Consider the following 18,986-nt stretch of genomic DNA (forward strand, 5'->3'; position numbering starts at 1 on the left):
CTTGTCACTGTACACAAACCCATGGTCCTTACTTCCTATATGACACCGGATGCCCTTGTATGCACCCCTCATGGCCCCCACACCTCCATGTCAATTTATGGCTTGTACCCATCCTGTAGCCCTTTATAGCTCCTATACCAACTTATCATACCAACAATCCACACCGTGCCTTTTCATCTACCTTGCCAATTTTCATAATAACCATTGTGGGAAGACCTTAGCGATCATGCTCAGATGAGGAAAAAAGGAAGTTCCCTTAAATAAAGTGTGTTGCACACTCCATTATGTTTTTAAAAAGCTAATCCATAATAACACACACATTACATGTGCTACGCGGGCAGAACGGTGGCTCAATCTTGGTAGTAAGGTGACTCAATGGTGAGCACTGCTGCCTCACAGCACCAGGGACACGAGTTCGATTCTAGCCTTGGGTAACTATCTGTGTGGAGTTTGCACACTCCTCTGTGTCTGCAGGAGTTTCTGCCAGGTGCTCCGGTTTCTTCCCACATTCCGAGGATGTGCAGGTTAGGTGGATTAGCCATACTAAATTGCCCCTGGTGTCCGGGGATATGCAGGTTAGGTGGGTCAGCTATGGTAAATACCGTGTTACAGGTACAGGGTAGGGACTGGGTATGGGCAGGATGCTCTTCAGAGGATTGGTGCAGACTCGATGGGTCGAATGGCCTCTTTCTGCACTGTAGGGATGCTATGAATCTACATTTAGATTCCTTCACCACATTAAAGCTTTATAATAACAACCATATAGTTCAAGTGCAACAAGCACTGGAATTCATAAAGTTCAAAGAGCCAAAGAGTCTAAAACTACTTGTAGCTGTTGGAAAACTGTGAGGGATCTATCTGAATTCAGCCATGCTGCACAAATTCAGTAACGGAAATGGCTTGTGTTGACAGACAGTGAAATTGAAAACAAGTTCTTTTTCGAATTGAAGTTTTGAAGGTTTGAAGGTTTAAATAGCCCAACAATCTTGACATGTCTCTTTGATAGCCCCAAGGAGTTTATGAAATTGTTACTCACAAGCATGTCTACTTTTGAAAAGCCACAAGGGTACCTCACCCCCTGCTAAAGGTGCCTGGGGTTACATCCAGAGGTGTGCCTTACTTCTCCAAAAGGGTAGCCTAGCTATCCAAACAAATCCACAAGCTTCTGACCTGCTCTAGCTTGGTTCAATCTGAACGTACCAGGTTTCAGACACCTACCTCACCAAAGTCATGCAGGAAAGGAGGCAGGTGATCATTTAAATGACTGGTTGCCCCAGTAAATTGTGCATGTGCAAATCTTGAATTGACTCCATTCCTGGTGCACAAAATTAGGCAGTGCCAAATTTCAGAGCACGACTTGCACATCTGGGGCATTTCACTGTGATGGAAATGCTCTCCATTTTGGGTAGAATCTGGGACTCAGTCACTCATTGACACATGCTCTCAAGGCAACATCTATATTTCTGCATTAGTGAATATATTATTATTTTGAAATCCTGATCTGTTTGAGTGATAAAGATACTAGACAAATGACATTGTGATGAAACTTCAATCATAATGATGACTGAAGGAACCAGAATTTTAGTTTGATCCCTGGTGAAGTTCCTCAGTTGAATTTTCAGATTTCAGTTTTCTGGCATTGACAGCTCAATGCTGGAGCCAGGATCAGAGCCACTGTAGTTTTTGTACTGGTCAGCTTTGTTTGAAGCAGTCTGAGGTTTAAATAACTTCTTTGGAAATTGTGAAATCTGATAACATTTAAGCCAACGTTGTTAACAGGCTGTTGGTCAAACCACTTGCTTCCTTGTCATTATTGCTAGCCAAGAAAGACTAAGCAACTGGACAAAACATGAAGCTCTTTTAAGAGCAATGTCAGAGTTTCTTTGTATGGAAATCAGGTGCTATTCTTCCTGGCCAGGCCAGGCAAAAAGAGCAACTCCCTTTTTCAAAATTTCCACTGAGTAGCTAGAAGTACTGATAAACACAGAAAAACCATTCTGATGTGGAAATAAACAGGGAACAGTTCACTTCCCAAAAAGAGATAAACAGAACTGAAAACCTGCCTTAAAGTGGAATGTTAACAGAAGGAAATGAAGGATGGTCACCAGATGCCAGAGTACGAGCTTCTGTCAGGACCGATAATCTTTTTTTATGTTGGTTTACTTTCAACTGCACCCTTTTCCCTCTATCCAAGCACAACCACAACTCCCAACAACATATGGAGTTGAACAGATGTGAAAGAATGCTGGCAGTCAAGATTCTAGGCAAATATAAGATGCAACAACATTCTGCCTTCTTATTATGAAATTTGTAAATCAACTGAATAACTAAATGATTTGCACTTAGAAGTGTTAATTCATTAAAACAATTCAAGTTTAGTATGTTTGGCATAGTACCTGTATCAAAATTCCATCTTTCAGCTTTACTGCAGCACTATCTGAAGCACATGAAACAGTTTCCAAACTCAGTAACTTTTAATTATATACAGATGTCATACAACCTTTGAATTCTGCATCTCTCTGCAAGCACTTCAAATTTAATTCCATTTCTTTGCCCAACCCCTTACCTTACTTGTATTTTCACAGCATGTTTATGTCCCTTTCCAGAATGAAAAATCTGCCTATGAAGAACATACTTCCGTTATGGCCCCTTCAGAAAATTTCATATATCGTGAACAGGGATAATGTTTGGCAATTTAAAATTCACTAAAGGGGGATTCTTACCTGTTGTTAAAATTAGTGCAGTACTTGAGACCTTGACAACCCAGCTGACATGGTTCTCTGACATCAGCCAAGCACGTGAACATTGCAGCTTCCAGAGGATTATATTCACAGACCCTATCAAATTCTTGCCAGTGAGTTGTGCCTCTCCACCTGCTGCTGTATAACTTAATACACAGGTCCCTGTCAAAATAAGATTATCAATTAAAAATAGAAGCGGCCTCAAAATGAATGTTTTTGTTTGTACAAAGTGCTGAAGAAACTCGGCACATCCAGCAGCATCTGTGGAGAGAGAAATAAATTAAACATTTCAAATCTAAGATGACTTTTCTTCAGAATTTAGCTTAACAATATCATTAAGGTTGCTGATTTGCACCTCTAAGATTGCCTAACGCCACTGTTGCTTCAAATTGTGCTTGTAATTAAAACCATCATCTGCATATTTGTTACCTCTAGACTTTATTATTCCAATGCCAGCCTCCCATGTTCTGGCATCCATAAAGTCAAGGCACTGCTGAACTCATACCGTGGTCAGTGCGACAGAGAGGTCACTCCAACAGAAATTATCTTCAACAATTTTTCTGATGGTTTTCTCTTTTAGTTTTACTTCTACAAGACTCAGCAGCAGTAGCAATGATGCCAAATGAATTCAGTACTGGACAGAACCTCTAACAAAATCTCTAACAACAAAAACATCATCTGAAAAGCCATTCTTGTGACATCACAATCAGGGAAAGAACTTATCGGGGAGGAGCTGGACAGTGTTTTTGGTTCATAGCCCAGAAAGTAAAAGCACAGCATTTCAGCCCTGTGGAATAAGTGTGAATGGCAGTACAGTTCCAAGTCAGGATCCTGAGAGATTTGGAGGGGATCTTGTAGGACCAGGTGATGTTCTCATGTATCTACTGTCCTTGTCCTTCTAAGTGGTAGAAGTTGTATGTTTTGAAAGTGCTGTTTCAGGACTATTGATGAGTTGTTGAAATGCAGTGACCACGAAGTCCAGGACTAAGAAACACAATAATATTTCTCTCCAAAACTACAATGATTACAAACAGAAAGGGAAAGGTTAAAATTCCAGCCGTCTCCCATAACACTACTCGGAATACATTCATTATCCTAAAGCCTGTAATAAAATCTTAACATCCTCACAGTTTTCTACCATGTCAATCTGAAAAGGTGAAGGTCAATAATAACAAGAGACCTATCACATAGCTAGAGCTTACAAAGGGTCTGAGTTGGAACTATGCTAACTTTGCAACCAAAGTGGGCTTGAAGGAATCTAGCAATAATTATATAGTTCCACTGTTGTGAAATACAGAACTCCCAAACTAAAAGTCTGCGTGAGGCCACCCACAAAAAATATGAGTGACTGAATTTAGATTTGCTGAGGGAATTCTTCATAATCTCATGAAGCAAAAAGTTCCAAGATGCAGCTGACATCCAAGCTGTATCAAAATGGCAAACAAAAGTAAAGATTTCTGGTAAAGTTCAGCAGGTCTGGCATCTTCTATCAAGAGAAATCAGGGTTAATGCTTCAGATCCAGTGACCTTTCCTCAGAAGATCTCAACTTGAGCTGCTGAGATCTGCTGGGCTTTTCCAGCAATCTCTATTTCTGTTTCTGATTTACAGCATCCACAGTTCTTTCGGTTTTAATTTTGTATCTAAATGGCATTAATCAATACACTATACATGCCAGTCTTCAATCAATTCAAATCATTCCACATGATATCAAGAAACAGGTGGAGGCACTGGACATAGCAAAGGCTATGCACCCCGACAACATTCTGGCACAGTACCGAAGACTTGTGTTCCATGACTTGCTGTAGCCATAGCCAAGCTGCTGCAGTACAGCTACTATACTGGCATCTACCTAACAATGTGGAAAATTGCCCAAGTAGGTCCTGTGTACAAAAAGCAGGACAAATCCAGCCTGGCCCTTATGCCCTCAGTCTACTCTTGATCATCAGCAAAGTAGTGGAAGGTGTCATCAGCAGTTCTTCTGAAGCAAAGCTTGCTTGGCTATGGTCTGCTCAGTTCGGGTTCTGCCAGGGTCACTCAGCTCCTGACCTCATTACAGCCTTGGTCCAAAAATGGACAAAAGTGTTCAATTCAACAGGTGAAGTGAGTGCGACTGTCCTGGATATGAATGCTGTATGTGACTGAATCTGACATCAAGGAGTCCTTGCAAAACTGGAGTCAATAGAATTCAAGGGGAAAGACTTCCCTGGTTGGAGACATTCCTGGCACACAAGAAGATGGTCATAGTTTTCATTTTGACTTCATTGAATCCTACAGTGTGGAAACAGGCCATTTGAACCAACAAGTCTGCACCACTTCTCCAAACAGCATCTCACCCAGACTCACCCCCTACCCCATCCCTGTAACCCTACCTAACCTACACATGCCTGGACATTATGGGCAAATTAGCTTGGTCAATCCACCTAACCTGCACACCTTTGGACTGTGGGAGGAAATGGGAGCACCCGGAGGAAACCCACACAGACACAGGGAAAATGTGCAAACTCCACACAGCCTAAGGCTGCAATTGAACCTGGGTCCCTGGCGCTGTGAGGCAGCAGTGCTAACCACCATGCTACCCATGGATATCAGTCATCTTAGCTTCAGGATATCTCCACAGGCTTTGCTCAAGGTAGTGTCCTTGGACCAACCATCTTCAGATGCTTCATCAAGGACATTTCTCCTGCCATAAGAGCAGAAATGGGGATGTTCGCTGATGATTGCACAATGTTCAGCACCATCTGCAAATCCTCAGATACCGAAGCAGTCCACGTCCAAATGCAGCCAGACCTGAATAATACCTAGGTATGGACTGAAAAGTGGCAAGTAACATTTATCCATGCATACCAGACAATGATCATCAACAAGAGAGAATCTAACCATCATTCCATGACATTCAGTACCATTATCACCACTGAATTCCCCATCATTAACATGCTGGGTGTTATAATTGACCAGTAACTGAACTGGACTAGCCATATAAATACTGTGGCTACAAACGCAGGTCAGACTCTAGGAATACTGCAGCATGTAACTCACCTCCTGAATCTCTAAAGCCGGTCCACCATCTACGACACACAAGTCAGATATGTGATGTAACATTCCCCACTTGCCTGGATGAGTACAGCTCCAACAACACATGATTTGACACCATCTAAGACAAAGCAGCCCGCTTGATTGGCAACATTCACTCCACCCAGTACCAATGCTCAGTAACATGAATATTTGTCAATTACAGGACACACTGTAGAAATTCACCAAGGATCCTTAGACAGCACCTTTCAAATCCATAGCCACTACCATTAATAGTCGTCACAACATAATAGAATTTAATATTCAGTTCGCAAGTGAGAAACTTGGACAGGGAACAATTGTGTTTAACTTAAACAGAGGGAGTTACAATGAAATGAGGATAGAATTAGCTAAAGTGAACTAGTTGGATAGATTATCAGGAATGACAGTAAGCAAGCATTGGCAGACATTTAAAGTGGTAATTCGTGTTGCTCAGCTAAAATACATCCCAGTATGGAAGAAAGATTCTAAAAGAGGGACAGACCAACCACAGCTAACCAAGGTCGTTAAGCAGAATAACCAAGTTGGAAGAAAAAGCATAAAAGGAGGCCAAGGTCAGTGATAGCCCCAAAGACTGGGATAAATACAGAATCCAGCAAAGGAGGACTAAAAAAGATAATAAAGAGAGAGAAATTAAACTACAAGGGCAAACTAGTGAGGAATATAAAATCTGACAATAACAGCTTTTTTAAAATATATGAAAAGAAGATAGTCAAAATGGACATAGGCCCCTGAGAAAATTAATCTAGGGAAATGGTTGTGGGGAGCAAGGAAATAGCAGAGGACCTAAACAAATATTTTGCATTAATCTTTATGGTGGAAGATACTTTGACATTCCATTAATACTAAGTAATACAGGAGAGGAATTAAGTAGCATCATTGTCAAGAAAGTAGTAATATTAGCCAAACTAATGGGGCTAAAGGCAGATGATAGCTTGCCCTCAGATCCAAGAAGCCCTGACAGCTTGCATCCTAGGATCCAAGAAGAGGTAGCTTCAGAGATCATGGATGCATTAGTTGCATTTTTCCAAAAATCATTGAATTCTGGAGAAGTACCACAAGATAGGGAAAACTGCTAGTGTGACACCTCTGTTGAAAAAGGGAGGGAGATAAAAAGTGGATGACTTTAGGTCTGTTAGCCTAACATCTATTGTTGGAAAGGTATCAGAATCAATTATTAGAGAAGCAATAGCAGAACATTTGGAAAATCATGATTTAATCAGGCAGAATCAGCATAGCTTCAAGAAAGGTAAATTGTTTCTGACTAATTTATGAGAGATTTTCAAGGAAGTCTCAACCAGAGTAGATAGAGGGGAACCAGTAGATGTGTTGCATAGATATATTATAGAGTCATAGAGTCACACAATAACGCTTATTCCAGAAGGCATTTGACAAGGTACCTCACGAAAGGTTAAGCCGTAACAGCCTATGGTGTTGCAGGTAACATATTGGCATGGATACAGAATTGGCTCATAGGCGGAAACAGTGAGTGGGGGTTAGAGATAATTTTTCAGGTTGACAACCTGTGACCAATGGGGTTCCACAAGGATCAGTGTTGGGATCACAACTGTTTACAATATAATGACTTAAAGGAAGGAAGTGAATGTACTGTAGCCAAATTTGTAGACGACATAAAAATAGGTGGAAAGGCATTTTGCAAGAGACAGAGAGATACTCACAGATTAAGTAGGTAGGCAAATCTTGGCCAATGGAGAATAATGTGGGATAATGTGAAGTTGTTCATTTTGGAAGGGAGACCAAAAGAACAGGTTATCATTTAAATGGAGAGAAACTTAAAAAGCTGCAACACAAAGGGACTTGGAGTACTTCTGCAGAAAACATGGAAAGCTAGCACAAAAGTGCAACAGGTAATCACGAAGGTTAATGGAATGTTGGCTCTTATTTCAAGAGGGTTGCAGTATATAGTGGAGGGATGTCTTACTGCGACTGAGACCACATCTGGAGTACTGAGAGCAGATTTGGGTCCCCTTATTTAGAGAAAGATATCATTTCATAGGAGACAGTCAGAAAAGATTCACCAGGATGATCTCTAGTATGGAGGGATTCTGCTTGCTGGAGTTTAGAAGAATGAGAGATGATCTCATTGAAACATAGGAATCTTAAAGGGTTTGATAGGGTAAGAAACACAACATTGCCTGCTCAAGGGGGATGATGGGCAAAAATACTGGCCTAGCTAGCTCACCTCCCATGAACAAATACAAACAAATCAGGAGTGAGGCCTCCTCAAATAACTTTTTCTATGGTTCCTGAAAGAATGCATCCAGGATAGTAAAACTAATTGTTGAAAACTGTCAGAATTATTGATAATTGGATTACTGCCATTAGTGAAAGCATTTGAAGACTCTATGATGCAGAACATGTTAAATGTTCTTCTCTTGAATGTTGGAATGTTGAAGTACATAAGAGAAAAGTACAAACGTTTAGTTACTGTACCAACCTGCAGATAGAAGTGTTTGCTTTGGAACAACAGTGCAACTTAGCACCATCAACAGCTGTAGCAGGCAACCCATTTGTACTATTATCTGGGTTACTCGATCCAGAGCTTTCTAGAAAACACTGCCAGAGTGGATCCTGAGGCAGAGGCATTTTCTTACACCCTTCAATAAGTCCGTCAACAATTTCTTGATCTGTTGATTTTGTCATCAGCACTCTTTGACAAGTTGTCTGACAAGCTGGATCTTCTGCTCTGTCACAGCAATATAAACCTAAATAGTTAGAAATTCATTACTACCATTTAGCTTTACTGAACTCTTTATTAGGTTAGCTATTTGTCACATTTCTGAACCAACAAATATAAAATTGCATTCACACAGCAAGTACCAGCGGTTCACACCTTATATGGAAGATCCTGGATAAGTGGAACATTGCTCTCAAAAATCTATGCAATAATTTTGGGTTTTGAAGATTGCTATAGGGCTTTGCAGCACAGCGAATGCAGCTGAGCTTCACAAATGGCTACATCCACAACATGCACACTTGGTTTCAAAGGGTTTTCTTTCCCAAGTTCAGAAACCCCGGAGAACACAAAGATAAGTCAAGCAGCAGCAGTACATGATGCCAAGCTCTTTCCATATACACACCACCCTCTGTTGGTCCTCAAGTCCCTTTTAAATCTTTCCCGTCTCACCTTCAATCTATGCTCTCTAGTTTTAGGAGAACAATAGTTAGATCTAGTTTTAAAAAAAAGGAGGGATCTTAATATGTCTTCGTTTTAAATTACTCTTTGGTTTAATTTTTGTTCTCAACCATCCCGCAAGCAGTGCCCTGATGTTGCCACCAAGTAACTTGTTAAGATATTTCAAAGAACGAAGAGTCAACTAAATACTTTTTTTTCCTCGAACGACATGATTGAACCAGTTGAGTTTTCATGTGACTTGGACAGCATTCATGGTAATTTTTCCAGTCCTAACACACAAGTTACCAGGCCACATGTGCATTACTGCATATAATGCTGATCTCCTTACTTAAGGAAGAATGCAAATGAATAGAAAACAGTTCAGAAAAAGTTTACTAAACTTAAACCTGGAATGGACAGGATGGCTTAGGAGGAAAGGTTGTGACGGCAAAATTTGTATCCACTGGTATGTTCAGTAGAGTAAGCGGTGACTTGGTTAAAACTCTTCCTAAACAAAAAGGTGGCAGAAGTAAAGTATTTCTAATACAGAGGTTGGTAAGTTTTTATAATCATGGGAGTGAAAAGTGGCCAGGGGTAATCACGAGTGTGAATTTGAGGTTATCAGATCTACCATGACCTCATTAATTGGTGGAGCAGGCTTGACAGGCTGATCCTACTCCTGATCCTTGTTCATATGCATCTAATGAGGTCTGCTACAAGGAAAGTGAGTCACAGAAATCTACCGTCCTAAAATGCATGACATTGTAAGACAAGGAGTTAAGGACAACCACAGGCTGAAACACAGGCAAGGGAGGAAATCAGCAGTACAGAAGAGAAAACCAATTGATAATCATCCAGAGATAGTGGGAACTGCCGATGCTGAAGAATCTGAGATAACAAGGTGTGGAGCTGGATGAACCTAGCAGACCAAGCAGCATCAGAGGAGCAGGAAAGCTGATGTTTCGGTCTGGACCGTTCTTCAGAGAGGGACCCATTCTGGACCCTTTTTCTGAAAAAGGGTCCAGGCCCGAAACGTCAGCATTCCTGCTCCTCTGATGCTGCTAGGCCTGCTGTGTTCATCCAGCTCCACACCTTGTTATCTCTAATAATCATCCATACACTATTTCAATCATAATTGCACAAATTAAGGTCTTCCAAAACTCATCTCATCAATGCTTAAAAAAAAAATTCAAAGATTATACCTGATTACAGGCACCTCTGCAAACTGGGTAACATATTAACGAGGACATTGATTTTCTTTGCCTGATCATTTATATCCATCTTAATACATAGGTAAGGAATTGCTTTGAGGTCTCATCCAAAAATAAAGTCTAATAATGTAGCAATCCCTCAGCATTTACTAGCATAGAAAATGCACTTAAATTGCCCCATGAGGCTTGCATTCTGAGTCTTCTGATACAGGTCCAAATACCACCACTGTGTCACCCTCAAACTCAGTAAGTGTTTCCTCCAAAAAGTACTTTTGTTTTCTTTGGGTAACCAATACTATGTTTGAAAATAGGGTAACAAAGTGTAAATACTCTCAGCAGTTCTAATACTGTTAGAGCTCCTGCTGATTTTTCATAACTTTTATTTTATTCCTTTATCAAATTTGGTTAGGAGCTGTGAACTAGGAACTGTGAGCTAGACATTACTTTTGTACTGTGGTTAACAGCTTGTGTTAAAAGGAAAACAAACCAAACAATTTTTTATTTATTCATGAGGCCAGGCCTGGAAGTTGATTGCAGTTTGATTCCTAATCAAAAGGTTCTGCAGGCATTTTGTCATCACGGAAGAACATTATGTTTAAACAGATAGCAGATGCTGGTTCTTAATGAGGTCAGGACCTGAGAATTGGTTCCAGCAAGTCTGGAAAGAATCTTATGCTCAAGCAGATGGCCAGTGTTGAATGATAAGCAGGACCTTGTGGAGCAAACTGTCAGCCTGTCAGGGAGTGGTCAGAGTTTGAATTGGGTTTTGGAATGTGTTTTCTACGACAAGGAATCTGGCTGTTGGTGTTACCACATGAAGATTTAAAAGCTCCCTGCCTAACCTCCCATGATCAGTTCTTAGTAGCTCAGGAATATAAAATTAAGTATTATTGCCTTTATCTTTGTGAACTATAAAAGGTAACCCTAATGGACATCTACAGAAAATTACCCAAGAAACTATCATCTATGCCAGTGAAACATCACATCATGAAAACCACTTAAGTAATCTGGCCAGTTTTGTTATTTTCTTTTATTTTTCCCATAACTGTTTGTTTGTCTCTCTTTTGTGTGAATGGGGCTGAAAACCAAGGTTTTTGGTTTATAGCATAAACTACTTAGATTACTTTGTTGTTTAATTTTGTTTAAGCTACAAACTGGTGTTCAGAATTTATCATTCGCAAAGTCTGGCATTGGTCATTCAGGGAGAGGCTGGCACTTTTTTTTCTGGAGCATTGAAGGCTGAGGGGTGACATTATAGAGGTTTATGAAATCATGAGGGTATGGATAGGATGAATAGTCAAGGTCTTTTCTCACGGTAGGGAAGTCCAAAGCTAGAGGACATAGGTTTAAGTTGAGAGGGGAAAGATTTAAAAAGGACCTGAGGTGTGGCTTCTTCATGCAGAGGGTAGTGCGTGTATGGAATGAGCTGCCAAAGGAAGTGGTGAAGACTGGTACAATCACAACATTTAAAAGGCATCTGGATGGGTATATGAACTGGAATGGTTTAGAAGGATATGGGCCAAATGCTGGCAAACTGGACTAGGTCAGATTGGGATGTCTGGTCGATGTGGATGAGTTGGACCGAAGTGTCTGTTTCTGTGCTGTATGATTCTATGACTTTAAGTCTGGTTAGGAACTACTGGGATCAATTTTGAAGGTCTTTAAGGTTTTAATTTTACTGTGTTGCAATTACAGAAGCAGAAAGGTTGTTTTGGTTCAGCTGTCCAACCCCCCTTCATAATAATAGGAAAAAAATAAAGCAAAAACCCATAAACAAAGAAATAAACAGTGAGAAGTTTGTTGGTGTTCTTAAGGATAAATTCTGGCCGGGACATAGTGTGAACACTGGCATTTGTCTCTTGATGGTGTCACAGGATCGCTTATATCAACCCAAGTGTGCTCTTGGGGCCTTCATTTAACATCGAAGCACTAGCACTTCTACAAGTGCAGTGTTAATAAGATTATACGTACATTTGTGAAGTAAGATTTAAAACTAAAACATGTAGACTTAGACTACCATTGATTCAAAGCTTGCAGCCCTGATGGATGTACTTATTTCTGAGCTGATCAATGACATAGGCTGGCTGGTCAGTTGTCAACAGTTTGGAGTCTGTGGCCCAAATGCCGAAGTGAATTCTCCTTCACTTTGTACTAATTTGATTGCTTGGACTTCACTGTAAAATAATCTATTGGGTACAGAAGTGTTTTGCATAGCAAGGTGCTAACTAAATCAAGGTTCCTTTCTCATCCGTCAAAATTAGCTGCTAATTTGAAGCCAACTTGATGCCCTAAGAGATTCTATTACTTCTTACCTTCTCCAAGGGGTGTAATTGCTGACTAGTCATTAAGCAATTGAAAAAAGCAGATGAGGGCTCCTCTCAGCAAAAAGCACGTTCTCTCAAATATATCAAACAACCAGAATAACTCAACATGAAATGTCAACGTACATTGCCATTATCATCAGGATCATAGAACAGACATATAAAATGGCGCATCAAGTAATAGTTCCACTGGTCAGAAATCCAGAGCTTCAACAGGAACTCCTTGTTCCTATTGAATTAAAATCAAGATAAGCACCAGATACCTGATAAATGAATGCTTTACTTTATCAAGCCTCCAGTACACACCTTTCACGAATGTCAGTTTGCTGATCAAAATTGTGACAGACATTAGTTTTCCCTTGCGGCCAGCAATGCTAACTGGCTGGCATCCAGTTCCAAAGCAGCATTTCTTTCAGGATGTTGAACAACAGGTGGGAGTAGGTTCAAAGCCAATTCTTCGAAATGTTTCCCTTTTTCACCATTATTCCACTTAACTGCTTGGTCCTGAATCTGATACAATACTAGACTAAAGGAAGCCATTCTCTTACAGACAAGAAGTTCAAACAATGAGGGACAACACTGCTCTGAACATGTTTGATAAGCTCAAGTTTATCTTCCATTACATAAGCTGCAAAAGACTTTGCAACCCGCTAGGAAAAGAAAACTAGCTACCTTGAACATTGTTAAAACACTAAACACTTGAAGGCTTCATTCCTTAGGCCGAACAATTCAGTTCAGCAAGGAGGACAGTGATGGGAAAGTGTGCTTTGATGTACTGTATCAATTGGACAGCAGTTTTAGGTAAGCTGAAACTTAGGTGCTAAAAAATGGGAACCTAGGCAGACCAGCAATGTAATATTTGAGACTAGAGGCAGCAAAGGCATGGATGAGGGCAAAGTATGGAAAACAAAAGCTTGTAGTTTGGGGTTGCTTATTAACATTGATAGAAAACTGTCTGGATAACAGGAAACAGACAGTAGGTATAAATAAGTCTTTTTCAGGTGGATAAGATATAGAGTGATGTGCCGCAGGGATTAGTTCTGGGACCTCAACTATTTATAATTTATGTAAATGAACTGTAGGTTTCGGAAGGTAAGGTTACCAAATTTGCTGATGTCACACAGATAGGTAGGAAATTAAGTTGTGAAGAGGGTACAAGGAGCTTAGAAAAAGATTTTGATAGGTTAAGTGAGTCAGCAAAGAGCTGTAAAATGGAGCATAATGTGAGAAAATGTGCAATTGTTACATTTCCACAGGAAGAATAAAAAAGCAGCACATTATTGACGAGGTCTCTCATGGCAAGCTTATACAGAAGATGAAGTCACATAGGATCTGCGGTGAACTAATAAGATGGGTAAAAAACTGGTTTGGTCACAGAAGAGTCAGTAACAGTGGAAGGGTGTTTTTCTGACTGGAGATCTGTGACTAGTGGTGTTCCTCAGGGATCAGTACTGGGACCCCTGATGTTTGTAATACCTATAAATGATTTGGAGGGGAATCTAGGTGGTCTGATTAGTAAGTATGCAGATGATATAAAGGTTGGGGCAACTGCAGATAGTGAGGAGGATTGCCAGAGGATACAGTAGGATATTGATAGGCTGAAGACTTTGGGGGAGAAATGGCAGATGGAATTTAAAATGGTCAAATGTGAGGTAATGCATTTTAGAAGGTCTAATGCAGGAGGCAAGTACACAGTAAACAGCAGAAACCTTAGTGGGATCAACATACAGAGGAATCTAGGCATACAGGTCCACAGTTTCTTGAATGTGGCAACACAAGTGAATAATGTAATCAAGAAGGCATATGGAATACTTGCCTTCATCAGTCACAGCAGAAGAGTATAAAAATCAGCAAGTCATATTGCAGCTGTATAGAACTTTATGTTGCCTGGCTTGGAGGGTATTAGCTCTAGGAAAGATTGGATAAACTTGGTTTGTTTTCACTTGAACGTCGGACACTGAGGAGGCGACCTGATAGAGGTTTATAAAATTATGGGAGGCATAGACAGTCAGAGTCTTTTTCCCAGGGTAGAAATGTAGGTTACTAGGAGCCATAGGTTTAAGGTAAAAGGGTGAAAGTTTAAATGAGATGTGAGAGCCAATTTTATTTTTTACACAGAGGGTGGTGAGTGTCTGGAATGTGCTGACAGAGGTGATGTTATAAGTAAATACAATAGCAATGTTTAAGAGGCATCTTGACACATACATGAATAAGCAGGGAATAGTGAGATAGAGACCATGTAGAGGCAAAAGGTTTCTAGTTTAGAAAGACGTCATGTGTCAGCGCAGCTTGGTGAGCCGAACAGCCTACTTCAGTGCTGTACTGCTCTATGTTCTTTATTAACCAAATGGCGAGAGATTGCAGAGCTCTGAGATTCAGCATGATCTGGGTGTCATAGTGCATGAATCATAAAAGGGTGTTACACAGGTACAGCAAGTAATTAGGAAAGCTATTGGAATGTTAAAATTGTGAAGGAAACTGAATACAAAAGGAGAGGGGTTGCGCTTCAGTAGTTTAAGTCATGGGTGAGACCATATCTGGAATGCTGTGTACAATATTGGTCACTTTATTTAAGAATGCAAATATATTTAAAGTAGTTCAAAGGAGATTTAGCAGACTAATATTTGAAACGAAATGGTTGTCTTATGACGAAAGGTTGAACAGGGTAAGCTTATATCTGCTTGTGTTGAAAAGAATAAGCTGCAATTTGATCAAAATGTAAATATCCTGAGGGTTTGATAGGTTGGATGTAAACAGAACATTCTCTCTTATTACAGAAACAAGTACCAGGGATCACTTTAAAAATTAAGGAGTTACCTATTAAAAAAAGGTGAAGTAATTTTTTTTTCTCAGAGGGTTGAGTGTTTTTGGAACTCTCTTCATGAGAAGATCATGAAAGCAAAGTCCTTGAATATTTTTAATGCAGAGGTAGATTAGGTTATTGTTAAGTAAGGGGTGAAAGGTCATTGGGGCAGGCAGGAATGTGGATTTGAGGTTACAATAAGATCAGCCATGATCATATTAAATGACAAAACAGGCGCGAGGGGCTGAATGGCCTACTCCTGAGACCAAGAGAGGAGATGCAAAAGATCTCAGGCATGGATAAGGCTTCAGGGTCATGATAGGAGCCAATGGGCCGTTGAGAAAGGGCGACAGAGGAAGCAGCAAACGCTGCTGAATGGAAAGTTCATGTTGGCAACAAAGACATGCATGCTCTCTACAAGACTAAAGACAATTATAAGCAGTATTAGAAGGCATCTGCTCTAACAACTACTGAAATAGTTTAAAAGATTAATACTCACTATCAATGGGATTTTTCATTGGATATGAGCGAGTATAGTTGTCAACACATTGAATAAGTTGTGGGCTGATGGAGGCACAATAGTTTTCTACAGCTTTAATCTGCGACTGTGTGGGAGAAGAATCTGTACGGAAAATAGCTTGGCAATATTCTCTACAGTTTGTGTGTCGGCCTGCATAGCTGCAACACAGGGATCCCTCTGTAATGCAATAAAAGCAAATATTAAGTTATCAGGCCAATCATCCTTATGTTCTTTATTTGCTCAATATCTTAGAACTAGGGTTACAACAAAACGAGAATACTTCAAAGTTCAGTACACTGAGCAATGTTACTCAGGAAACATAACTATGATAATAGCTTGCCCTTACCATCCATTCTTTATGCAAGATACCTGCATTACAAGAGTAATTAATTATTGCTGGCTATATCGCAGTAGATATGATGCAAGTGAATGCATGTGAGCTGGACAGGAACTTACCAAATACAGAAGAATCCAGCTAAATAAAGTAGCATAAAGCCCACTTTAACTTGACCTCCAGCACAGGTTCAGTCCATAATTCTGATATGCAGGACCATCTTACACCTTTTGAGACCTTCTCTCTGATGATTTACACAAGCACAGTCCATGACAAAATCTCAATTTTTGTATTTCTGGCTAACCTTTATGCAACGCTCCTTTTGCTTTGTAATTATGCAGTCCACATCCCATATGTTGTGTTTTGCAATCTTCAGTTGTTAATTGGGCTGAATTAATTTTCAAACCATTTTATCAACTGCAGATTTAAGGTTAATAACTTAACTAAATCACCATTTAAGCATATTCCATCTCAATACATTTAAGGAAACATTAAAATAATTCATCAGCATCATTTCCATGTTTTAGCGTAAAAATGACCTTACTCTCATTTCTGTTCACACAGCTGAAAAAAGCAGTCTGAAATACAAAAAAAATTAATGCACAAATTAGCTGCAACAGTCACAGAAATATGCCCTCTCAAAAAATACTTTATACACAAATCTGTTCCTCAAACTTATTCTATCACCTCCTTAAAATGGAAGTTAATCATGGTATTAGCAGTTATATTTTCGAATCAGCTACTGGAAGTACACAATATAGAGTAGAAAGCTTTCACTTCATCGCTTTTCTCATCTCCATTTCCCCACCACCAATAAAGGCTAATCTCAGTAATATCTTGGCACTTCAGACAAGAACTGATACTCATTCCTCACACAGATCAAATAATTAGACAAATTAACTTTTTTAGATTGACAAAAGAATATGCGATATGCATTTTACATATCAAATGTACAATAACTAGCCAGTCTTTTAACAACTACATAAAGCCAATCTCCATAACAAAACAGAGGACTACTAAATCATATTTTACACATCAAATATTCATTTCAAACTAAATTATTCAAAATAAATGTCAATGTAATGTTTGCAAAATTGGACATAATTACAAAACAAACAATATGCTTAGCTACGTAATAACCAAAAAAATGCTGTTTGAGAACATGGGATAGCATCAATAGATGTCCAGATAGTAAGAACAAAGAGAAGCAGAAATTATAGTAAGGACAGTAACTGTTTCATAAAAAGACAGGGCTGCACTAGGGGAACAAGTAGTGATAAAAGACCTCAGAGAGAGAGGGGAGATCTTGAAGTAGTCACAGCCAATACCTATAAAAAATATAACCAGTTTAAATCAGTTTAAAAATGTATATTTGCCTTATTGACAAATTAAAACTGAATACTTCAGTAGAATCAATACAAGGAAATCATTTAACCACATTTAACAAATCTTACAAAATATACAAGTTATTTTCGAAGCTAGACTATAAAAACAAATTTATATTGTTTAAAAAAGATAAACAGTAAAGAGAATTAAAAGAATTAAGATGACTGACTGAGAGGTCAAAGTTTAAATTTCACACGAGAACAATGCCACAAATCAAACTGACCCAGATATTTCATCAGGGTGGGAAATCCCATTTCAACAATGATCAGATTAAGAAGTGCCCACTTACCTTTTGATGACTTCTGTGCTGGAGATTCCTGGACAGGAGCTTCCTATTAAGGAACCATCCAAGAAACCTTGAATCCAGCAGCAGAGATCATCATCAAAAACACTCTCCCTTTTACAGCACTGAGTGTTGAATTCTGGAGCTTAAATGTCCAACATACACTTTCAAAGCCACCGTGAATTGTTAAATGAGTGGGAAAGAATAGGAGAAGAGTGCTAGGTGGCTGAGGGGCTCAGGTGCAGGGCGACCGAGATGCCAGTTAAATGGATGAGTGCTTCGGGTAGATCAGGGTATCAGATCTGACAGGTGGGCATCGGGTTGAGCATTTGATGAGAGAATACCAGCTCCAGTAGGGCTGTTGGGACCAGTGCAGCCAAGTCCTATGGGGGTTGGGAGTTAGGGCAAGTGACATAGCTATGGGTAATCCATGGTGAGTTGGGGCTCAGATTAACAGTTGCTCAAGAATTAGAGCAGGTATTTTAGTTCTTGAACTTTTCTTGGGTAACTTTGCTTCATTACTCAATTTGAAATGCATCTCAGAGAATATCGTTTGATCGCTAAGTCATCAGCAATCACTATTTAAAAATAAATTTTCCAAAGAAAAATGGGAAGTCGGTATTCTAACAGTTTGCTATTTAAGAGCATAGCTACTAAGGAAACACAACCCTCAAGCAGTTTGAGAACCTATAGTTACTTTCCTACTTTGAAGACATAACAGTCTTACTATAAGTGCATTGAATTTGATTTGAAGAAGTTGCTTTTACCATTAATTGCAGTTCTCTTAATTCATGCAATTGTTATTCCATGCATATCAAGAATAACTCAGACAATCAGCCCTTTAAGACATTTCCTGCTGGAATCATTCCATTTTTCATTTACTATATTAAAGGTTAAATCGAGGAGGTGTTCTAGGAGGAGGGGCTCTGATATTAATTTTCAAAACTTCTCTGGCCTCACAAGGGGTGCAGGAAGACAGCTAATGTGGTACTATTATTCAAGAAGAATGATAGGCATAAATCAGGAAACTGTGAATCCATCAGTGGTAGGGAAATCTAAGGGCTCAAATTAATCTCCACTTGGAGAGATATATATTAAACAAGGACAGTCAACATGGCTTTGTCAGGGGAAGATCATGTCTAACAAATTTTAATTTTGAGAGGAAGCAACAAAGTGCATAA

The 18,986-nt window shown here is 39.5% G+C and overlaps 1 protein-coding gene across 2 annotated transcripts in view; it reads right to left on the reverse strand.

Moving 5' to 3' along the window:
- reck (reversion-inducing-cysteine-rich protein with kazal motifs) overlaps window positions 1-18,986 on the reverse strand; it is a 166,182-nt gene that overhangs the window by 68,840 nt on the left and 78,356 nt on the right. For both annotated transcript variants that reach the window (XM_048596336.1, XM_048596337.1), the window contains 4 exons: window positions 16,681-16,714; window positions 15,782-15,979; window positions 8,270-8,537; window positions 2,724-2,903 (listed from right to left, as the gene is read on the reverse strand). In XM_048596336.1, coding sequence (XP_048452293.1) covers window positions 2,724-2,903; window positions 8,270-8,537; window positions 15,782-15,979; window positions 16,681-16,714 — 680 coding nt within the window. The remainder of the gene's footprint in view (window positions 1-2,723; window positions 2,904-8,269; window positions 8,538-15,781; window positions 15,980-16,680; window positions 16,715-18,986) is intronic.

This window comes from Rhincodon typus, chromosome 4 (genome assembly GCF_021869965.1).
Source record: "Rhincodon typus isolate 14 chromosome 4, sRhiTyp1.1, whole genome shotgun sequence".
NCBI classification, from domain to species: Eukaryota; Metazoa; Chordata; class Chondrichthyes; order Orectolobiformes; family Rhincodontidae; genus Rhincodon; species Rhincodon typus.